We start from the raw sequence: 25,126 nt of genomic DNA, 5'->3' as shown, positions 1-25,126 counted from the left end.
ATGAACAAACAATTTTTTATTACCAACACTCTTACACGAACTTTCTCTTTCTATAGAACCCAAATCCCACTAGAAAAGCCTATTGATTCCACCCTAAGGGAAAATGGAATTCCAATACTCCTAATAGCTTTGTCAGCTTTCAAGCCATTAATCTTAGTTTTCACTAAAACAAGAACTTTTGGATTAACTTCATGCAAATATTCTTTCACAATTTTACCAAAATTCAGGTGACCAACACCCTGACAATTCCACACTAAAAAAGTCGACGTCATAAGACAAATAAAACAAGGTCTAAGACTTATGAACCTATCACTCTTCTGTATTTTCGTCCATGAGTGCTACCGCATCTTCACCCTCTTGACCCAGCATTTCATGCCCTTTCAAAGTCAGACATTGAAAACCCATAGTTTCACAAGCAACTACTCTGCGACCTATTTTAACCGCATTCCAATCCATCTCCAATTGATCCACCATCCTCTAAATTGCCTCTTGGATTACAATCATTTCATTTGAAGAGTACACAACATTCCCCTCTCCCCGATATCGAAGACTCGACCATTAGAACATGAAGGATTTTTTAGAACAAAAGCAATTATAGAAGGAAAAATAAGATTTTTAATAAGTGGAGCATTTCCCGATTTGTGAAAATTCCTTGCAAACACATTTGGATTTTTATTCTCCAAAAGAGTAACAGATATATGTTTACTCTTATCAAAAATAGCTTGATTGTTCTTAGATCCATTATCCTTACCTGACCCACCTATTATAACCCCTGGGCCCTTATTTCTTAAGTCTACTTCATTCTGAGGCCCACTAATGGCCTGCCTAGAGCTAAAAGCCTTGACATCAACATCCCATTTCTTGATGCCCTTGCCTCTATTGATTTTAAGCCCAAGTCCCCCAGTTAGCTATTCACTATTCATTCATTTTCTCCTACTTCTAAAGCCACTCCCTTGATTTCCTCTCATAATATCTTTAGTTGATCTAGTTTCTTGATTCCTTTGCTTCCAAAATTAAATATTTCACCACCAATTTCTCTAGTTTCATTTCTAATTGCCTCAATTTCAACAATAGTATTAAACTAAGATCTAAAAGAGATCTTTCTTAATCCATTCTCTGAACCACCCTCAATCATCCAACTTTGTCAACAATTCTGACGATCCACAATCATTCATTCACCATACTCCTCCTTTTCAACTCTCACTTGAGTCGAGATTTCTAGTTGTTGCTTCATCCTTACAAGATTCTCATTAGCCATGTCCGATTCCTCCTCCATGCTTTCTGTATTATGAACTTTAGCACAGTTCTCCCTCATGTGACCGTAAGTGCTGCAGCTATAACAAATCATAGGAAGGGACTCATACTCAACTCTATGAATTCTGTTGGCTACTTGGACCCTGGAAATAAGAGGTTTGCGTAATTTAACTGTATTCCAAACTTTGCAAATTGTCCCCGAACCCTTTTATCAGTTTGCAAAACTATCTTGAAAACTTTTCCTACTAGCTCTCCAATAGCTCGCAAAACACTTCTCTTGTAAAACACCCCTAACAGACTAAGAACGTGAATCCATGTAACAACATTCTCAGGAAACTTCTGCAGTAAGGAGAATTGGGTTGTCCATGGTTGGACTGTAAGATACTGCCTGTAGATCACCCAGGTCCCATCGGATAGGACATTACAATAATCTACATGTTATTCAAATTTTGCAAGAAAATAATCATTCTCTATATCCATAAGCTGGAAACGCTTAATCGGTTTCCACAACGATCACACTTTGCTCCATAAAGTGTTAACCCCTATCCTCTTCCCTAATAGCTTCAATACAATCGTGCTAGACATACTCTTCTCGATAAGAGAATAAAGTCTTTCCGAGAAGTCAAGTGTTGGCATACCATCAACCATCTTCCTTAATAAGTCCCTATCATCTAAATCAAAGTATTCTTCTTCCCAGTCATTCTCCGAAAAATGACTCATGCTAGCCAAATTTGTCACTGCATCTTTAAAGGAAGAATATTTAGAAAACATTGGCTCGGCCGACTCTCCCTCCGCCACCATCAAGGGGATCCTCATCTCTTCGTCTCACCTTCTTCACTGCCCTAAACTCCATATTTCTATCTAAAAAAGATATTTGAATCTATTACACTGAGTTTATAAATAGATAAATATATTTAATATTTTTAAAAATCATCTTAGTATTATATAATTATTTATACCCTCAAGAGGTAGCACATACATCTGCTTTGCACATGCTCACTTGTGTGCTATTTGCTTGAGGGTTGCTTTTATCATATCTTAGGTTCATGAAAATTTTATATATTTAAAGTTTAAATTTATTTGCTTATTGAGTGTTAATATGACTTGGTTTATACTCTATAAATTAATTTATGGGTTGCATTAATTTATATAATATTAGTGATATTTTATTTTTATCCATTGAGCTGCCAAGTTGGGGATAGAAAGAGAGATGGTAGCATTCCATTCTATTTTATGGCCAAGCCCAAGCAAATGCAATTGTCATAATTTCCATTTCTCTGCCTCAGACTCAGACCATCATCCGTTTAGTATGATATTAGCAACTTAGTGATGAAGCTCAACAGGCACGATCTTCATTTAATTTAAAATTCTCTTTTGGTTTTGCAAAGCTTTTGGAGAATCACCCTCCTTTCCCAATCAACAAATTAGAAACAATTGCTATCCCTATGAATTATGTTACATATCAACATTAACTTATTGGTTTCCGAAGGAGTGATGATTTAGAATTGAAAACCAGTAAAGTCGTTGAACCCATTTAAAGCAATTGCATCATTTTGATAAAAAGACCAAAAGCTGTCATGATATTAGTAATTGATGACTTTTGGTAATGTGGGTGACAGCAAAGTACATGAAAGAATCACTAATGCTGGCGATGGCAGAGGAACAACGTCACAACAAGGGGCATACTGATAACGGAAATTACCACAATTGCAAAACCATAAAGTGAAAAAGAAAAGAAAGAAAGAAAGAAAGAAAGAGGATACCCATACATATAATAAAAGTAAAAAAGATCGCTTCCATTAAGAAAGAAAAAGCGAAGAAAAGTAAAAGGTAAACATCACTGCTATTGACTATACATCATCTCTGTAACAAAGTCTTTCAATAACTCCAAACTTTGACGCTCATACTATTGCTTGTATGACTAGACACAAATAAAATAAAGTTCACCAAATCAGTAAAAGTCCTATAAACCCACAAGACCAAAGTGTAGGTAGTGACCAAGATTGACGCGGATGGGAGGCTGAGGAAGACCAGAAAACTTCAAAGGGGGCAAAAAAGGAAAAGGGAACCAAGGACAACGCTTGCGTACCTGCTCTTAAGATGGATTTTTTAGTTCACTAGAGTTGAAGCAGGTTGCACAGATTGACAAACAAAATGAGTAGAGTGGGTAGGACAAAATAATGACAATGTGTAAAAATAAATAAATTTACACTTAAAATCAGAATATGCGATGATGCTGGTAGATGGGGAGGATAGACTACAGAGAATATGGATATTTGATTGGTAGTGCTTTTTGAATGATGGGAAAGAGCTAGTAAATGGCTGGCTTTTCAACCATTTTAATTGATTGGGTGGGGGATATACTATCTAGCATTGCCTGCCTCTTCGGCAGGGTAGAGCTCCAGCATTGGAAGTCATGGATCCAACCATGGAGGAGGACTTGGCTCCCAAGCTTGAGGCCCTGGCATAGCTTGCTGAGGCTCCGGCTCCAGATGGAGTGAAATATGCGCCATTCAGCAGCAAATCTCCTTCCGACCTCCAGTTCCAGCTCTTCCAGTGGCTTTCAGCTGTGTCCACTCTCTTGGTCACCTGCTCAAACCAACCAATCAATCATATTATCTGATATGATGATTGTAAACATAACATATTCAGCAAATATGACACAAGACAATACCTCCTTTGCAAACGGGTTTCTTGGAGCTGCGTATCTGTTACCCTGGCTGTTTATGGTAGGATTTGCACTTCCCCCAATAGCATACATTTCCCAATGAGTGTAGTCATTGTTTACCACATGGAAATACCCATGCCTACACCTTGGCATTCTCTGGATAAGTCCCTCTCCGAAATGGTTGTAGGCAATGGTCACTTGCATCTGCTTGTCCCTTGTGTAAGAGTCACTGTGACCCAGCAACATCACCTGCAGTTGAGCTTGAGCGTTAACAAGGATGCTACAGATAAAAAAGTGAGGTACAAGAGAAATACATGCATCAAAATTACCTCATTGTGGTGGGTGAGGTGATTGTTGGAGATGGTAATGGCAGTTGACCCCATGACAGCATCAACAAGACCATCAGCACAATTAGAAAGAGAATTGTGATCAACCCAAACGTGGCTTGACCCAAAGATGGAGATTGCATCACCATCAGCCATTGTCCTCCACCCGAAGTGAGTGGGTGAGCTTCTAACCATGGCATTGCCAGTGGGCTTACAGTCATGAATATGAAGACCATGAACAATGACATTGGTAACGTATTGAATTGTGATACATGCCCCATTAGCAATATGGACATTCACCCCACGACCATCAATGGTCTTAAAGCTGTTGACCAGCAACTCCTGCTTCAACTTAATAACCATGTCCCTCTTGAACACAATCCAAAGTGGTTGTTCCTGGATCACAGCATGGCGCAAGGTCCCAGGTTTGGGGTTAACAGGGTCATCATCATTAGAGTCAGTGACAACGTAGAAGCGTCCATCACGCCCCCCAATTGCATTCCTTCCAAAACCAATGCCACAGTCAGCAAGTCTCTTCCGGTTCTTCTGCCAGTTGGGGTCACAACGCCAGCAATCATCAATGGGATTACCAGTTCCGCACGAGAAGAAACCCAACTTCCTCCTTTCCGTCGCATTTCGAATATTCCTACCATTTTTTTCATTCAGTTTATTAAATTTTACTACGCAGACTTTTGTCATACGGTCTAAATATTCCAGCTTAGTAACCAAAATTATTAGCATCTTTGATTTTACTACTAGATGGGCTTGTAAATTATTGTCGGTGGGAGTTAAATTAATCCCAATTTGTAAAGATGGCATAAGCAGACAAAACATGATGTAGAATTTTGTTATTTCGAAAGGACATTAGGGTCATTCACTCCAGGTATAACGGCTAGGACATGCTGTTTCTTTTCATTTTTAACGAAAAGAGACAAAAGAGTCTGTTTGTTTATCTTATTTAGCTGGTCCAGTGTGCAGCAAACACCAAGAATAAGAACAATAAAAAATCCTCCAACTTACCATTTACCCTGCTTCCTTCATATTACAACTTTTAAATCAATAATGAGGTAAATAAAAGAGTGGTTGTGCATGAAGAAGTGAGAATTAGTCATGTGATGCAATAAAACTGTAATTATAGTAAGGTTGATAAAGCGTTTAATTGCTTTGAATAAAAAATTTGTACTTCGAGGTACGATTGGAAAGACAATGATACGGTCATGTGATGCAAGAAATATTAAAAAGGGTCGTGCCCGTTAGACACGGATCTGACTATAATGGTGGAGTCGGGAGTAAACAAACAACATCAACATATAAGATTGTAATCCATTTGATTTATGGTTAATGATAAATGAAAATTTGGCAAAAAAAGGGAATCTTTCTGCTTCAACTTTTACATTCTCTATTTACATATTTAGCAATTCAAAAGAAATGTTTATAGAGACTCACATGTCAATGATGGTCTCAACCTCGGCTGCTACGGCCTCTGGATCAGCCACAGCATGTTCATTCAAGGCCTTAACCTCTTCTGACCTGAAATCCCAATCACACCAACCCAAATTCCAATTAAATAAAATTAATTCTAAATATTTCATTTTAATTTTCTTATTCTCGTCGGTGACTAATAATTCTATGAAACACACTGCTTAAAGCGGATTCACTGTGCGTCCACCAACAGTACTCCAAAACCGTTACAAAAGTGTTTTTCAAGGGGGAAGAAACAGAAACCCCGTGTGGACCCCTCGACGGGAATTTATAAAATGCCCTTCCTCATTATACCATCTTTTTCTTTTTCTACATACGGGAATTGAATTGTGTAACGGAGTAAATGGTTGAGATCTAAGGATCTGGATCTCAACGGATGGGATCGTTATTTCATGGTTAAACGGAGATTAAACATAACGGCTGAGATGATCAGAATTGGAAAAAGAAAACGAAAATAAATACAAAAAAAAGGCTAGTTTTAAGCTCTACATTACCTAGTTGCCATTGTTGAGTTTTTTGAGTTCTGCAGCTTCTCTATCTCCACAGTGCTGTAAAAATATATAAACATAATATAAATGAAAATTGAAATTTTCTAGTATTTTGCAGTGATGCTCCATTTTCAGTTAGCATTTTTTTGAAGAAGAAAAAAGAGGACACTGAAATCTCATTTTCAACGTATTAAGTGAAGTTTTTGAAGAGGGAATATTAATGGATCCGTTAAAAAGGAAAAATTATTTTTTCTTTCTGAGAATGAGACTATTTTTCAAGATCTAAACAATGAAAATTCTGTATAGTTTTTGTATTCTAATTCACCATAAAATGACATAATGTAGGCAACAATTTTGCAAGGCAAATTCGAAAACCCGAGAGAAAACAAACAATGGAGACTCTCTGTGTCTTTCTTTTACTAAAATAAAACTGAGAAAGCTTGAAAACTGAGTTGAAGAAAGAGAAAGACCTGGAATCGTTGTTGGTCTGTACAGTGGCCATTGCTCCAACAAGAAACAAAAACAGAACAGCTAAAGAAGCTAAAAACCATTTCTTGGAAACCGCCATTGCAGTTTTCTCCGCTTCTTCGGTACTTAAAAGCTTTCTCTCTATCCAAACAGAGGAAAAATTGAGAGAGAGACAGAGAGATCCAAGGAAAGAAGGAGATGGTGAAGCAGGGAGAGTCAGAGTACAAGCTCCAAGCAAACGGCTTTTATAGAGCCACGAGCAAAAAATAAAAAAAAAAGTGAACACCAAAACAGAAAGACCAAAACGACGCCGATTATATACCCAAAATATTAAACGTTGGAATTTTCTGGGTAGGTTTACTTTAACCAAATAACCTAAGTCACCTAACCGCCACTAACTGTCTCTCTTCCGCACTCCATTTTCACCGGGGTTAAATAAGTTTAATTTTACTATTTTAACTGTTGGATAATGCCACGTCAGATATTACGGGCGTACGGTTGGAGAAGGGAGCAGAATGTCACACAGTTTCCTGCTGAATTTGCGGCATTAAATGATGTGTTTTTTAATTAACCACATTAATAAATATTGGCTTAAAATATGCTATTAGTCCCTGTACTTTTATAGAATTTTAGATTTAGTCCTTATACTTTAAAATTTATTATACTTGCTCCAAACATCCTCAAACTATGACTCATTCTAAATTGTTCATCAAACTTTAAAACATTTTAATTACATCCTCAAACTATTAAAATCGTTAATTTGACTATTAAATGAGGTGTAAGATTTTATGTGATATAACTTAAAATGAAAATTTTAAGAAAATAAATATTATAAAATGGATGTTGTAAAGATCTTGGTGTTGGGATTTTTGAAACTTCTATAGAAACAACTGCTCACTCTCTTCTTGTTCAGTTTTACTTTATTTTTAGTTTTTAATTGTAAAAGTTACTTAATAATAACATTTTACTTTTCTTTAAAATTTTCATTTTAAATTATTTCACATAATAATTTATGTGTCATTGAAAGATTAAATTAACTATTTCAATAATGGTAGGACATTATGAATAGTTTGGGAATGTAATTAGAATATTTTGAAGTTTAGAGACCAATTTAGAACGAAGGTAATAGTTTGGTGCAATTAACTCTTAAAAGTTAAAAATTCAACCCTCTTACTTTTCCGATTTAAAAATTCTAGTACAATTATTGTGTTATTGGTAGTTTCTATCAAAATTTATCAATTTAACATATTTATTTTATGTTGCAGCTACATTGATAAATTTTTATAAAAAAATATATGTGATTTAAATGATTAGAATGAGATTTTTAAATTAAAATAGTAGGATTAATTGAAGGAAATATTATTTAAAAAAGAAAGAAAGAAAGAAAGAAATTGGAATTTTGGTGGTAGTAAAATTACGTGTGCGCCAATCACGGCCTTGAGAAAGTGAGGGGATTTTGACTCCAAACAAGATTCAACTAAAAGGATACGAAATTGGTATTCTATTTTCTCTCTCTTCACATGGCTTTTACATATCATTTTAATAACATATTTAGACACCCACTACTAGATATGATTCTAAAACAAATTTGATTTTTAGATGCTTTTAACAATTTCTTTTTATAAACCTTTAAATACAATACTTTTTATTATCATTTTATGTGATTTTATTTTTCACCATCTCTCATTTTAAGACATTCTCATGATCTATTTTTATAATGACAAAAAAAAATTGTGATTTATTTTAAAATGTATTATTTTTAATAAAACTTTTTACTTATTATTCTAATTTTAAGTTTAATTTTATTTTAATTATTATTTATTTTAAGTCTAACTACTTCAACACATATCTATTAAATTATCATTTTCCTTATCGTATTACACTAATTAGTGGTGAGTATTCAATCGAACCCAAGTCGAATTAAGTAAAAAAAAATTTGAGTTAGTCGAGTTAACAAATCTTATTTTAGCAACCGAATTCAATTTGAATTTTTTCGAATCAAGTCAAAAAATTTCGAGTTAAGTCGAGTTGAGTTAACAAATCCTATTATTTATACTCAATGGTGCATTTCACATGGACTAATAATTTAACTAGTAGACGAAATATAAGATTATTTAACTACATAAACAATATAATGGTTTTGCCTTTTAACTTAATGAGTAAACGACATAATTTGTTTTTTAACTTAATGGTTTTAACTTTCAGCTTTATAAAAGGTAAATATTTATCAAAACAACGTAGGTTTGCCTTTTCTTATTCAGATTTTCGGATAACTCGAATTGTAATTCATATTTGAGTTAAATCAAAAAATTTATTTTTTATTCGAGTTGATCTGAATAACTTGATTAACTCAAATTACTCAAACTATTTAATTCAAAATTTGAATTTTTTATCGAGTTTTTCGAATCGACTCGAATTTTGCTCACCCCTAACACTAATAACCATACATCGCATTAATGTTAAAAATATTACATTTCCTATTCTATAATCATTATATATTTTTAAAAAAATCATTTTAATATTTGTTGATGTGAATCGGTATCATTTAACTTGAGACATTATTTTCTTAATGGAACTTGAGACACTAATTTAATGAGAGATAATAAGGTTGATTTTATATATTTATTTTAGACTAAAATAATAAAAACATTAAGTTGTGGTCTATTGGTTGAGTGTTATTTTTTAATGAATAGTTTGAGTTTGAATCATAGTTGTAAAAAAAATCATAATTGTACAAAAAAATCCCTTAAATATGGATTGTTATTTGATAAACTAACAACAACTTTTAAAAAATTTAGGTTAATATTATATGGAGGTATGTAATCTCCAAAACTCGGCTTAGACGCTACGGCCGAATTTGGAAAATTACATTGGCCACCGAAATGGCCTAGTAGAACTATCGGAGTTCATAAAATAGGCGTTTTAAAACATTTGCTTATTTTTAAAGAAAAACTTAGCGTATTATATTCTTTTCACTAAAAAATAAAATTTTCCTAAAATGATTGATTTTAAAGTTCACTTAGAAAAACTTGATTTTCAATCTATTTACTTTTCAAAAACTCATTTACATGATATCACAGCGGGAAGTGATATTCAAAAGAGTTTCAATGAAGAAAGACCAGAATTTTATGCGTAATTAATTCAAAATCCATATTTCAATATCCTAAAATCAAATTAAATGTTTGTTGGATCTGATGCCCCAAGTGTAGTATTTTCGTCAATACACATTTGTAATTTTTCGAACAGATTGGTTAATAAAATAAAATCATTCAATCATAATGAGCATGTTGAGTTGTGACATATTGAACAAATTTTCTTAAATATTTACCGGGGTAAAATTGTTAAAATTTTATCGGGGGTAAAATCGTCAAAATTTTACTGGAGTAAAGTTGGGATGAGAAAATTATTTAATATATAATTTTTTTGGGACATAGAAAAATTGAATTGGGTTGGATCACATTACAGAGTACTGAGTCAAAAAGGTTTAGGAAGTACTCGTAAGTGGACTCGATGTGAGAGAGGCCCCAAACCCCTCATATAATATGAAGGGGACGACAACCTAGTAGAAATACAATGGTGAGTCTTTCATTCCTATCTTACTTTAAGTAAGAGTTTTTTTTTTTTAATATAAACCTTTACAACTCTACTAGGTTTCTACTTTCTCTTCTTATAAATAGATGGCACCGGTAGAGCTATTAACACAACTTTTGAGAGATTGTTATTCTGCCGAAAAATAGAGAGAATTTATTCTCAACTTTTAAATATATCCAGAATAACAATTTTACCAGTTTCTTTTAAAAAAGAGAGAATTTTTGTTAAGAGAGAATTTTTGTTTTCACCCCAAAAAGAGAACTTTTTCTAGTTTCATATTTTGGTTCAATTAGTCAGAACCCACACTCGAAGCAGTTCGTGGTACGAGAATAGCGAAGAAGATCATTTGGTTGAAAGTCGAAAAACATTAAGGATCCGCTTATCAGAAAACACAGGTGCGTATTCGGTTAAGGTTTATTGCTATAAATATCACAAACCAGGTCAGTTTTCAAAGTTTTAATTTTCCGCTGTGCAAGAAAATCGTTTTCAAACCGGATTTTTCCAACAATGTTGTGCATGCCAAATAAACTCAAAACAAAAGTCTCATACCATAGTTTGAATAAAATAATACAGTTTTAAATAACATAGATTATAATATTAAGTCTACAATAATTTTAATGAAAACATTAATCTGAGCTGAGACCTTCCAAATATAGAGTCTGCATCTTAACCTTATGGGGTATCCGTAAAGATGAATATTAAAGGGAGTGAGCTTAATAAGGTTAGTGTGGGTCCAATCCTAAGAAAATCGATGTAAAACAGTAAACAAAGCATACGGAATAAAAATTCTTAAAAGAATTACAATTGTATAACAATTCAAAGTATTAGTTTCTCATACCAACACATTAGTATAATATTTCAAAATTCACAGTTTTGTATGAATGTGCTTATAAATGGCTATGCGATTTCAGTTTAACAGAAAGGGTCCTATCCAACTCTGTTATACACCACAGTAAGACTTTTCCAAAACTCATCCATCCGTTACACATTGCGTTGTGGATAAACCAGCACTGATTTGTATATAAATTGTTAGTAAAAAAAATTGTGGGTAAACCATCAGTATTTTTAGATAAAAAAACTTTGCAGATAAACTGCCACTATGTTGTGGATGAACCACCACTGTTATAAACAACCACTCTTCCTCCATTCATATCATTCCACCCCATGCAATGCAATATGACATGCTTGTAATAGAATAGTGTAGAAATAGTAGATATGCTTAACATGTATTCAGTTCAACAAAAACAATAGACATGCTTAATATGTACTTAGTAGAGCGGTAGCAGTATTAATAGTAACAGTTTATCAATATTACATTGACAAAAGGCATGTAATATTCTCATTTCACAAAATACAATAGTAACAAATTAGTCATTAAATCATATATTCCAAAGTGAACATACTAACTGGGACTCAATTGAGTGTCGAAAAACTCTAAAAACAATACATGGACTAAACTGAACAATTCACAAAAATTCAGGGAAAACTATAAAATAGGAGTCATATGGATGTGTAGCCAAGTCGTGTGAAAGGTTGGAGACCATACGGAAGGGTTACACAGCCATGTAGCTAGACCGTGTAACGATCTAATACTGTGTGAAAAATAATAATTTTACCTTACAGAAAGGACACAACCATGTAATAAGCTAAGGTCCTGTACTTCACAAAGTCCTTAAAATTTACAAGTGCACATGGTCATGTGATGGCCGTGTGGTCCACCTATGTGGTCCATACACCTATGTGGGAGATCGTGTGGCCCTAAACCTACATAATATCACCATTGATTCACTTGGAAAAGACTCACACCATTCACCACAGGTCCAGTTGATGCTTCCCACGATCAATTTTGATTTGATTCACCTAGATTCGGTCTTTCAACAATAAATACACACAATTAATGATTGGTATCAAGATTTAGCAAGATTTCAAATAAATTGACTAATCAAACTTAAATATTAATGTGGGATAATGCTATTACGAAATTACGAAATTACGAAATCTTAACCATTGAAACGAATACTTACTGAAACATTGGCAAAGATTACGAATGCTATTGACGGCAATTTTAAACTATGATAGGGAATAATTGAATGTGGATGATTCAATATGGGAAAGTAAAATATTTACCAACACAAAGTTGAAAAAATATGGTGCAATGTAAGGAAAAGAAAAGAAAAAGAATATGAAAAACAATTTCACTAGAATTTTGAAAAAGGCAATTCCAATCACAATAGGAAAAGAATGGTTAAATACTTAGGGTTTGAAAACCCTAAGGGCGGCTCATGTAAATTTACCAAAGTTGGGTCGAAATTAAAAGAAATGAAATGGGGAAGGAAAGCTCAAACCTAAGTCCTCTAGGAAAAGAAGCTAACACTTAACCATCAAGCCTAAAGCTTATTTCTTGTTTAATCACTTCAATTAACCCCCTTTATTTCGGGCTGTGACAGCTTTCTCCTTCTTAAAAGAAATTTCGTTCTCAAAATTTACTTATTTCAAATAAATAAGGATACTATTGACAGGTCGTGTCTTCCAGTTCTTACATAGCCTCTTTGGTGCTATGGTTCTACCACAGAACTTTAACTAGCAAGATTTGTTTCCTTATCAGAACCTTTACCTCACAATCTAAAATTTGAACAGGTTCCTCCTCGAAGAACAAATTCGGTCTCACCTCAATCTCTTTACTTGAAACAATATGGGAGAGATCAGATAGATATCGTCTCAACATAGAGACATGGAAGACTTCATGGATATGCTCTAGTTCAGGAGATAATTCTAATTGATATGCCTATAGACCCACTCTCTTAAGGATTTTGTAAGGTCTATTGAACCTAGGACTTAACTTGTCTTTTTGTCCGAATCTCAACACTTTCTTCCATCGAGACATAAAAAAGACTTGTTCTCTAACACTATACTCAATGTTCTTTCTTCTTAGGCCTGCATACACTCCCACTTCCATTGAGGTAATTTAATCGTTTGTAACATCCCAGAAAGAAACTGGTGTTCGACTTTCACTTGTTGACACGTTAGACACTTAGCTACGAAATCTGCCACTTTTTGCTTTAGTCCAGGCCACCAGTATAGTTCCCTTAGATCTCGATACATCTTATTTTCTCTAGGATGCATGACATAAGGGCTAGCATGCACTTCTCAAAGTATGAACTATTTTAAAATATTAACATTCGACACACAATATCTCCCTCAGAAACACAAAATACCATCACCGTTAAACAAAAAATCCTTAGTTTTGTCGTCTTCCACCTAATTAATCCATAGCAACAATGAATTTTTAGCCTTAATCTCATTAACCTCATTTGCAATTCCGCTATTAAGCTTCCATCATCCACTAGACTTAACTTAGTAAACAATACTCTTAGAATGATCATTTATTTTCTACTTAGAGCATCTGCCACTATATTGGCTTTTTCGAGGTGGTACTCAATCGCACGGTCATTATCTTTTAACAATTCAATCTACATCTATTTCCCCAAGTTCAACTCTTTTTAGGTGAAAAGATACTTGAGACTCTTATAATCCATATAAATATAGCACTTCTCGTCACACAGCTAATGCCTCTAATTTTTTAATGCGAATACCACTGCTGCCAACTCCAAGCCATGACTCAGGTAATTGCACTCATATTGTTTCAAATGCCTCGATGCACGTCTAAGGCCAGTATAGGATGCGTCGCTATACATCACATATTATTTTCTTGACTCAGGCTGAATTAACAAGGAAGCTTGAGTCAACACAGACTTTAACTTTTCAAAGCTAGTTTGTTGTTTATCTGTCTATTTAAATGGAGCATTCTTCCTCAACAACTTAGTTAAAGGAACAGTAATCAGATAGAACCCTTCAAAAAATTTACAATAGTACCCGACTAAACCAAGGAAACTTTGGATCTCAAAAACTTTTTTGGGTTGTTTCTATTCTAAAATAGCATCTATCTTTTTCAGATCTACATAGATACCCTCTGTGGATACCATATGACCTAGAAACATGAATTTCTTAAGCCAAAACTCGTGTTTACTTAATTTTGCATAAAGTTTCTTTTCGCAGAGGATTTGAAAAACTATCTTACTATGTTCGTCGTGTTATGGTTTTGTGGGAAGTTCTTGGCCGTGTGTAAAACGAAATATCTTACCGCAACAGTGGCACATGGTTGTGTGGTGGCCTTGTATCCACATACCCATATAGGAGACCATGTGTCCCTAAACCTACAGACAGTTTTTCTCGACTCACTTAGTAAAGAACACACACCTTTCATCGGGGGTTAGATTGTCGTTCCTTACGATTAAATCTAATTCAATTCACCTAAATTTGGTCATTTAAAAGATATTTACACAAATTAGCAGTTGGTTTCAAGATTTAACAATATTATGGAATGATTTAGTAATAACCGTAAAAGATTGATTAATCAAGCAAAATATCTTCGTGGAATAACGATGTTACGAAATTATGAGTTCTACTCATTGAATGAATACACTTACCAAATTTTGCTAAAAATACGGATGCTATCGATGATGAATTCAACAACCGCTAAAAAAGTGATTGAATAAGGATTGATTTGATACAGAAAAGAAAAATAATCAATAGCGAAAAGATGAAAAATATGGTGAAAAAAAGTGGAAAATAAAGGGAAAATGGAAGAAATAGAGAGAAAAAAAGTAAAATTCTAATGGGAATTGAAAACAAAACAAGATGCCAAGTCTATTGGGAAAAGATGGACTAAATACATAGGGTTTAGAAACCCTAGGGGCGGCATAGCAATTTACCCTTTGCTACCGAAAATAAAATGAATGCCTTGAAGAAGGAGTGGCTCGAACTTAGGAACACAAAGGATGGAAGCTTAGCTTTTAACCATTAGGCCTGAAGCCTATTTCTTGTTTAATTTTTACTCTTGACTGCATAAATTTTAGATGTGGATTTTACCTTAGATTGCCGAAAATAAAAGAAAAAGTTTTTGGAGGAAAGAGACCCAAACCTAGGACATCTAGGATAGAGGAGTAACACTTAACCATCAAGTCTAATTCATTGTTATCTATCCATTGCAATTAACCCCTATATTTCAGGACGTGACAACACATCAATATAATATTTCAAAATTCACAGTTTTGTGTATATGTGCTTATGAATGGCAATGCAATTTCAGTTATTAGAAAAGGTCTACCCAACTCCGCTACACACCATAGTAAGAGTTTCCCAAAACTCATACATCTGTTACACACTACGTTGTGAAGAAACCATCACTAATTTGAAGACAAACTACAAGTAAAAAATATTTGTGGGTACACCACTAGTATTTTTAAATAAAAAAAGCTTGTAGATAAATTGCCACTATGTTGTGGATAAACCACTACTATTTGAAGAGCATTAAACTGACACTCTTCCTCGATTCATATCATCCCACCCCATGTAATGCAATATGACATTCTTGTAACAGAACAATGCAAAATCAATAGGCATGCTTAACATGTATTCAGTTCAACAGTAGCAGTAGACATGCTTACTATGTACTCAGTAGAGCGGTAACAATATTAACAGTAATAATTTGTTAGTATTACAAAAGGCATGTAACATTCACATATCATACAATATAATAGTAACAATTTAGTTATTAAATCATAGATTCCTGAATGAACATACTGTTAGAGAGAGTTTATAAAAACTTTAAAAACAATTTAAGGACTATACATGAACTAAATTGAATAATTCAAAAATTTATAGGCAAAATTATAAAATAAAGGTCACACGGCTATGTGGCCAGACCGTATTAGAGGCTTGAGACTGTGTGGCCAGGCCATGTAACAGCTTGATGCTCTGTGAAAAATGATAATTTTACCCTACAAGAAGGACACGACTATGTAACAATCCAAGTCCATGTAGTTCATGAAGTCCCTAAAATCTACAGGTGCACATGGTCTTATGGTAGTCATGTGGGAGACCATGCGGCCTTAAACCTACACACAATCACCATTGATTCACTTGAAAAAGACACACACCTTTCACCATGGGTCTGGTTGATGCCTTCTGCAATCAAATTTGATCCGATTCACCTAGATTCTGATGTGATCTCGCCTCGTGACTTGATTCGAGTCATTGTTGTGCCTGACCTTAAAATAGAAGAGTATCGTTCAACTTGGAGTTTAGTTGAGTTTAGCTAAGTATAGGCTTAAGCAAAAAGGGTTTCAAAAAGTTTTAAGGTAGGCTATGCATAGGTTTGGTTAAACAAAGAAATAATAGAACTTTAAAATGACTAATACGGATGGGGGGAATAGGCTTAAGTCAAGAATGGTTTGGCAAAGGTTTGGCTAACAAGAAAAACAAAAGTAATGAAATGGATGATGGATATGGAACGAAGTGGACTCAAGTGTCAAGAGTGAACCAACACTATAGTGAGTGCTGACCCAAGACTTATAGGATGCTTAAGGTGGGTTGGGTAATGGGATAGGACCTTGACCCGTTACCTAAGAAAGTAGGAACCAAAGGTATAGCTTAGGTTGAACGCCACCCTCGGAATGAGTGATAAGTTTGGAAAGAAACAGTATGACACCACTAGCAAGCTAGATAAGTCAAGCTAAGTCTAAAACAAAATAAGAGAGTTGAAAAACTCACAAATGTTATAAACATTCAACAATGAGCAAAAAAAGTCTCAATTACATAGAAATAGCAAAGTATTTATAGTTAGAAAACTAGGCTAGCTGAATAGGCACTTTGGGTAGCCTAATGGATAGCATGCAGCTACTTAATGAGCTGAAACTTCTTGGCACCTTCCTAGAACGTCCCTTGAAGATTCCTTGAAGCTTCCTAGCATGGAAGACATCAATGGAAAGATTCTAGAAGCCTTCAATCAGTTTAATTTAGCTACTAATGAGCTGGATTAAGTTACTTAATGTTTCCAAGTCCTTTAGTGAACTCTAGGCCTAGGAGACAGCAATAGGCAGTCCATTTAGTCTTCCAATTCAGCTTAATAAATGAGCTGATGAATTGAGCTTGAAGTATTCAATGATTGAGCAGCTAAAGAACTTTGATTCACTTAATCAATTCAGCCTTGGGTAGCCGAATGAGCTCCAACAAGCTTAATATGGATTTAGGCACACGAACAACCTTGTGTGTGAACTCTTGGATTCAAACGGCCTTATGGTGAGAAATGATAGATTTGGGTAGCCACCAATGTTTGAAAACGTTGTGAGCTGATAGGACTTAATGTGTACAGCATCTTGGCCATTGAACTCTAAGAACAGCCACTTGGAGAAGCTCAAAATAGCTACTAGTCTTTAATTTTGCTTTTTGCACTTAACCAAGTTCATTCTCCTTTCTTTAATGTTGTTCCAAGCATGTACCTGTACCAAATAAATTCAGCAATTATTTCCCTTTTAGGACACATTAATTCGACTTAAGACATCATAAAATCAACTACAACAAAGACAAATTTAATGACTAGATTCGGCTGGACATATTAAATAACAACAACTAATAAATTTGTTCTAAACTTAACACATTAAAATTAGCTAATAATTATGTATGAACTAAGACACATTTAAACTCAATTAACATGTCTAGAATTTGACACATTAAAATGCAATTTAATTTATTTGAGCTGAACTTAACTAATTTAGCTAACATACTTATTTTATTCCAGCAAACTAAAAACGCAAGCATTGAAGAAAAATAGAAATGAGCTCAATTGAGCTAATTTGAGCTGAATTAAGCTCAATGAGCTAGAATTCAAGTTGAATCAAGCTCAATAAGCTAGAATCGAGCTGATCAGCTTGCGTAAAATTTCCATGCATGCTTGTGAGCTGAATGAGCTTGTAATTAAGCTTCATTTTGCACTTAGGCCCCTCGAGCTTAGGCCACTCTCGATGACGTCGAGTTGTGTCGTAACATGATGTGACCAGGTTCGCATCAGATTCGGTCATTCAACAAAAAATACACACAATTAATTATTGGTATCAAGTTTTGGCAAGATTTCAAATAGATTGACTAATTGAACCTAAAGATTAGCATGGGATAATACTATTACGAAATTACGAGATCTTAATCATTGAAATAAAAAATACTTACTAACCTTTGGCAAATATTACGGATGCTATTGATAGCAATTCTAAACACCGATAGGGAACAATTCAATGAGGACGACTTAATACGGGAAAGTAAAAGATTCATCAACACAAAGATGAAAAAATATGGTGCAAGGTGAGGTAAAGAAAAGAAAAAGAAGATAGAGAGAAATTTTACTAGAATTTTGAAAAGGGCAATTCCAATCACAATAGGAAAAAAATGGTTAAATAGTTAGGGTTTGAAATACCTAGGGCAACACATACAAATTTAAAAATGTTGGGTTGAAATTAAAATGGGAGGGAAGGACTTAAACCTAGGACCTCTAGGAAGGGAATCTAACATTTAACTATCAAGCCTAAGATCATTTCTTATTTAATCACTTCAATTAACTCCCTTTATTTCGGGGCGTGGCAACTCTCCCCTTCTTAAAAAAAAATTCATTCTCGAAATTTACCTATTTCGAATAGATGAAAGTATTGTTGACGGATCGTGTCTTTTGGTTCCCATGTAGCCTCCTTGATGCCATGGTTTTACCACAGAACCTTAACTAGTGGGATCCATTTCCTTCTCAAAACATTTACCTTACAATCTAAATTTTACAGCTTTGCCCAGAATTTTATGTTTTGATCAGATTAGTCCATGATTAGTTCCTGAATTATTTTTAGTGATTTATTTATCCAATTAAGCCCTTGAAACATGAATAATGCTAAAAAACATGACCTGAATGATTGAATTACTAGTTTATTAATATATACTTGCATGAATCGTGAATAAATACATTGCCTGAAACATGTTTATGAATGTTCATATAGCATGCCCTATGATAATGTTATTCTGAATAAATGAAAAGCATGATTTTTGGCTACTGAGTTGATCTATTATAAGCATATTATTTGCTATTGTTTTGAACTGTTATAAGCATATTAATTCCTATTGTATTGATCTGTTCGAGCTTGCCATATTGTATTGCATGGGGTGGAACGATATGTATAGAGGAAGTGTGAACAAATTTTGTTTGCACCGTTTGAGTGGTTTATCCACACCGCACTAGCAGCTTCAATCTGTGAACATGTTGTGCATCCACAACTATTGGCAGCTTGTCTGCAAAATTATTTTATCAAAAACCCTGTGGTTTATCCACCATTTTTATTACTAGTGGTTTATCCACAACGAGTGACTCGTCCACAATGTAGCGTAAAGGTAAAGGAGTTTTGGGGAACTCCTATTATGGTGTGTAGTGGTGGGGTAGGAACTTTTTCTGATAAATTGAAAATGCATTGCATTTATAAGCATTTGCATTGCTCTGAATACCAATATATTATGACAATGAGTGAATCTAAAGTACTGAAATTTCGAGTTGTTATTCAAATTGTGTTTATCCTTTTAACATTGAGATATTATGTTGATGAAACTGATCTGATTTACCGATTTTCTAGACTATTAATTAATTGTAGTTTATACTTTGAAATTGATATTATGTATGTTTTGTATACTGTTTACACCGATTTTCTTGTGATTGACCTCACACTGAGCTTTCATAGCCCACCCCCTTATTTTTTCCTTCTTTTTAGATAACTCACAAGGTTAGGACGTGGGCACGACATTTTGATGGCTTGGCTCGGAATATTGATTTCTATATAAAAGCATTTTAAATTGTTTATTTTATAATTCTAGTTATTTGAAACTATATTATTATTATTGTGGCATGGAACTTAATTTACGGTTTTTATTTAGGTATGCATGATATTTAAATAATTTAGGCTATTAGAATATGAATTTTATTTAATTATGCATGAAACATGATTTTTATCAAGATTGAGTTAATATCACTTTTTCGCTGCTAAATTGTAAATGTGTTTTGTTAAGAAAGTAATTCAGATATTCAACTAAGTTTTCAATAGTAAACACTGTTATGATGAATATGTTAAACTTAATTGTTTTTTTGAAAAGAGACTAAACTTCCTTCTAAAATAAACAAATATTTTAATTAACTGTTTTTAAAACTCTGATAATTTTGCTAGGCCATTTTGATGGCAAATGTAATCTCCCAAATTCGGGTCTAACATCTAGGCCGGGTTGGAGAGGTTACAGATAGTATAAAAGCAAATATAAAATATAAATATTTAAGCAGACTGAGTCTTAGATCAATTGATATTGATATTGCTATCAATGCAGGAGGACATGGGTTCAAGCCTGCTCAAGTACATTTTATCTTCATGTTTAAAAATTAAGGAAATATTATGAATAATTTTAAATATTATATAAAAAATATAAATACTTAAGCACCAATTTATCTTCATTTAGTTACAACATACCTTTTACTTGTTAGTTGCTTGCCAAAAGTTTTATATTATAATAATTTGTTAAAATTTAATGGAAATAAAATTTTCATCTGATATTATGGAAATTATATGATTATTTGTTCCTATAAAATATAATAAAATTATATATGTGATCATGTTTAAAGTAATATATGTCAAAAAATTTAAAAATAACTATCCTGAAACCAAATTAATGCAACAATTACGTAATTTTATATTTACCTTATAAATTGTATATATAGATGTATGATAATTAAATTATATTTAAAGTAAATTATTTAATATAATTTAAAAATGTAACGAGTAAAAGTGTAATTCACCAAAAGTGAAAATAAATGCTTAAAATAAAGAGTTTATTGCGAAGAGTAGTGCATCTTTATTTTTACCTATTTTTAAAGATAAATAAATAATTTATTTATAACAGTTAAATTTAACGGATAATTTAACTTTTTAATTTTGTTTACTTAATTAACTATTTATCTTAAAAATAAAAATCTATAAAAAATTTTAAAAATATGAAAAGATAATAAACTTAAAATTAAAATTTTTAAATTAAAACGGTATATTCTACAAGAATAGAGATCATCTCTGAGTAATTCAACACAAAAGAAGCTTGGACATTGAAACTTAAAGAGATTATTTTGAAGAATAAAAGCAGAATTATTCTTTAACAAAAAAAAAAAAACGGAATTATTTATCCATGATGAAGTCTAAAAAATCATTCAATCAAAGTTGTTCTCTATCCAATTTCATTAACATAAAAGGAGATAAAACTTGTTTTCAATACCAAGTCTCAACAACTTTTAAAGCAGACTCAATCATTCAATATCAAATCTTGAAGACCTTAAAACTTTCTTCAAACCTATTTTCAAGATAAAGTCTTGATAATTATGTAATCTGCATTAATTTAAAATCAAGTCTAGATGACTATTGGATAAAAGCTTCAATTAAGTGAAGAATAAAAAATTGTAACTTAATTTTTATAAATACTTTTTTATTTGTTACATTTTATTTCTACTCGAAACTTGTGGGTTCATTACAACTAGGAAGATGATTTATTTGACCCTCCAACTTTACAAAAAAAATCATTTTAGTCCTCCATTTTTTAACCCTTAAACTTGTTGTTTGTAAAATCACCTCCAAATGAATGGAAAAGTTAATGTATGTTAACTTTGCTAACTTGCCATACACGTAGATTGTCATGAGATGCAAAAAATTAAATAATTTTTCAAAATTAAAAAATTATTAAAAGTAATAGAAAAATATAAAAATTAATTAATTTCTAACATGGATTATCATGTGGGTACCACGTAAGCGTTAACTTTCCCGTCTATTTTGAGTAATTTGAAAAAACAATGCAAGTTGAATGACTAAAATACAACTTGTATTTGACAAGGAATATTGATGAGAATTGGTTAGTTTTGAAAAAAAGAAACAAAATTAATAATAATAAATGTCCAACTAATGCAACAAACAGAATCTCTAGTTTCATCAATTTCTTTGGGTTCGCTCAACCGATTATTAAGCAACAATTTTCTTTTCTTTCAAGGAATATTTATGACCTTGTTTGGCTAGCGTTAAAGTAGGAACCAAATAAATCAAGTAGACTTTTTTTATTATATAATTTTTCATTTCTATATCTTTATAATATTATGAGTTAATTGCACTAATATCCCCTCATTTTATATCGGTCTCTAAACTTCAGAATATTCTAATTACATACTTAACCTACCGATGTCTTCCCATTGTTAATATTGTTAACTTGACGAAAGTAAAATGTTTTCCCATAACTTTTAAAAGTAAAAGCTAAAACGTTATCACATAACATTATAATGATTAATGATTAATTTTAAGGTAATGTATGCCTTGTAATTACAATTTTGATTGTACTTATAACTTTCAGACAAAAGTAAACTTGCACATATTAATTGAAAATTGCATTATGTCTAACATATGATTATATTAACATATAATGCAATTTATAATTTAATTTAATAATAATATTTTATAACTAATTAGTTTTTATTATTTCTAATTGAAATTTATTGAATAAAAAGATTCAAGATAACAAAAATAAATATAATAATTAATAATGATAAATATTAAAACTATGCATGAACTTCAGAATGTAATGTGCAATGTCCTGAAATGAACTTTAATTTTGTGAGATTTATACATGAAATTTTAATTTAATTAAAATTTCATAAATCACTAATAATATTATCGAGTTAACACCATTTTATATTGATATATTGCATACACAGATAATTATATTAATCCAATATAAAAAAATATGTTTTTTATAATATAAAAATAATTAATTACAAAAATGTATAAAAACAAATTAATTACAAAAAAGGCATTTGCTACAATGTTTTGACAGTGCCGCCTGACAAATTGGTGGCACTAGACTAATATGTGCTGACCTAAAATATTCAGTGACCTAATGTGTAAATTTTCTATTTTGGCTGGCAGTTGAAAAAAAAGGCTTTAAGGGTGCCGCAGTGTGGCGGCACCAAACTTTAAATAGGTAAATTATTTCATAAACCCCCTTGTCTATTATTATTATTATTATTATTCCCTTTTAACACCAAAAATAAATAAAATAATAATTTTTTTCAAGATTGTTCAAGGTATCCGGGAGATATTCATGGTTGCCATGGGAGAAATTAAATTGAGCAACGTTCATGTCGGCCCTTAGCAGCTTTTCGATCATGGGTATCGAATGCGATGCCAGACCCAGAGTGCAAACGATTTTAGTTTGGTGATACGACCATCACTTGGAAGCTCCTTCAAGATCCCATCAATGTCTATATTTGCAATTTCCTTTTTATTTGCTTGAATTAAAAATCTGCTCTACTACATCCATCATCAATTAAAAAAATATTAAAAGTCATAAATGAAAAAGATTAGAAAAGAAAACCCGGACAAAAGGAACATTGAGATAAATAGAATAAAGTTAAGGTAGGATTGGTGAGAGAGATCAAATGAGTAACTACAAATATAGTTTTTAAGATATATATATATATATATATATATTATATATATATATAAAATATGAACAAATTACAAGCAAACAGAAATTAAAATAAAATAAAATTTCTTTTATGTTGAGTAAATTTGAGAAATGAGATACTATACCTTGTAAGCCAACAAAAAGCAGAGGAAAAAGAGTGAGTTTTGAATAACAGAACAGTGAGTAAAAATATTTTCGAAAAATAAATAAAATTTTTGGTATTAAAAGAGAATAAAATAAAATAATAAACAAGGGAGGTTTATGAAGTAGTTGACCCATTTAAAGTTCGGTGCCACCACACTGTATGTGACACCCTTAAAGCCTTTTTTTAGTTGCCAACCAAAACGAGATATTTACATATCAGCTCCTTGATTATTTTAGATCATCACATTTCAGTCTGGTGCCACCAATTTGTTAGGCAACATTGTTAGAACACTATAATGATTAAAATCCCTAGAAAGTTACTTTGCAACGTTTGGTATACATCGGAAACTATTGATTAAAATCCCTGAAAAGTTGCATTATCACGTTTGGTTCACTAAATACTTTACTGGAAATGTAATGATAACTTAAAAATTCATCCACATTAAATAAAAATAATATTCATATATTTGATATTTTACAATAAAATTTATTAGTAATAAATTTTTGGATTAAATATTTAATAATATTTTAATTGATAATTTTAAAATTATTATTTTAATTTATAATTTTAATTAAATTTTATTTCAAATTTATCTTACATGTAATCCCCTTACCTGCTCGATCATTGAACCGAATAATAGGATGTACAAACAAATACAAATCAAATACATGCAATTTATTAATAAAAAATCTCAATTAATTATCATTATATTACTTGTAAAAATTATAGTAATTTGCAATTTATTTGGACCTAATTATGAAGTCCAGGCATGAAATAGGATTGAATTGTAAAGTTTTAAAATTTTAATATTGGTATCAATATCTAGGTATCGATATTGTATCAATACCTTATTCAATATTGATACCAAATCATGATTCTATTTGTTTTAAAACTGTTCATATAGTAAAATATAGATACCAAATGCCAAAATATCAGTACTTAAGTTCAAAAATGATAAAAACCAATCTTTAAATTGTCCATGTCAGCCCAAATCACCTATAACTCAAATGGTAACCATAGCTATAATGATAGACCTAAAAAACATCAACCAAGAGCATACCAATATGTCTTATAAGGCACCTCAACCTAATCAATCCAAAATCAACTAAAACATTATATGCATGACACTCCAAAATGTCTTTCAAGACATTTCTCAAATTGACTCCAATTCAACTTAATACTTTATACATTAAAGCTACCAAATCATTTCAAGCATAGCATAGGTATATGTATCACTTTTACTTATCTATTCCATGGCATATTACCTTATCACCATTTGATCTATCAACCATACATTCAACTACTC

General features: G+C 32.2%; 2 protein-coding genes across 2 annotated transcripts; both read right to left on the bottom strand.

The window, feature by feature from the left end:
• Positions 1-1,171: 1,171 nt before the first annotated feature.
• LOC128282060 (uncharacterized) lies at positions 1,172-2,070 on the bottom strand. Its single transcript, XM_053020272.1, has 3 exons — positions 1,842-2,070; positions 1,439-1,685; positions 1,172-1,397 (listed from the first exon to the last, which is right to left on the bottom strand). The coding sequence occupies exons 1-3, from the start codon at positions 2,068-2,070 to the stop codon at positions 1,172-1,174; spliced, it is 702 nt and encodes a 233-aa protein (XP_052876232.1).
• Positions 2,071-3,026: 956 nt separating this feature from the next.
• LOC108486894 (probable pectate lyase 1) lies at positions 3,027-6,980 on the bottom strand. The gene is made up of 6 exons (XM_017791048.2): positions 6,689-6,980; positions 6,225-6,278; positions 5,695-5,778; positions 4,252-4,894; positions 3,929-4,171; positions 3,027-3,843 (listed from the first exon to the last, which is right to left on the bottom strand). Exons 1-6 carry the CDS (start codon positions 6,784-6,786, stop codon positions 3,622-3,624), a joined length of 1,344 nt encoding a protein of 447 aa, XP_017646537.1. The 5' UTR covers positions 6,787-6,980; the 3' UTR covers positions 3,027-3,621.
• Between the last annotated feature and the right edge of the window lie 18,146 nt (positions 6,981-25,126).

Source organism: Gossypium arboreum, chromosome 10 (genome assembly GCF_025698485.1).
Source record: "Gossypium arboreum isolate Shixiya-1 chromosome 10, ASM2569848v2, whole genome shotgun sequence".
NCBI lineage: Eukaryota > Viridiplantae > Streptophyta > Magnoliopsida > Malvales > Malvaceae > Gossypium > Gossypium arboreum.
Note: the sequence above shows the minus strand (reverse complement) of the source record. Positions and strands in the feature narration are given on the sequence as shown.

Bases quoted from the DNA above. Each gene is read 5' to 3' on its own strand.
- LOC128282060 (XM_053020272.1), bottom strand. From the start codon at position 2,070: ATGAGGATCCCCTTGATGGTGGCGGAGGGAGAGTCGGCCGAGCCAATG. The intron at 1,686-1,841 runs GTATGTCTAGCA...AATAACATGTAG, and splicing joins TTATTCTCTTATCGAGAAGA to ATTATTGTAATGTCCTATCC. The intron at 1,398-1,438 runs GTTTGGAATACA...TCTTATTTCCAG, and splicing joins GTTCGGGGACAATTTGCAAA to GGTCCAAGTAGCCAACAGAA.
- LOC108486894 (XM_017791048.2), bottom strand. From the start codon at position 6,786: ATGGCGGTTTCCAAGAAATGGTTTTTAGCTTCTTTAGCTGTTCTGTTT. The intron at 5,779-6,224 runs GTAATGTAGAGC...TTGGGATTTCAG, and splicing joins AACTCAACAATGGCAACTAG to GTCAGAAGAGGTTAAGGCCT. The intron at 4,895-5,694 runs GTGAGTCTCTAT...AAAAAATGGTAG, and splicing joins GTTGAGACCATCATTGACAT to GAATATTCGAAATGCGACGG.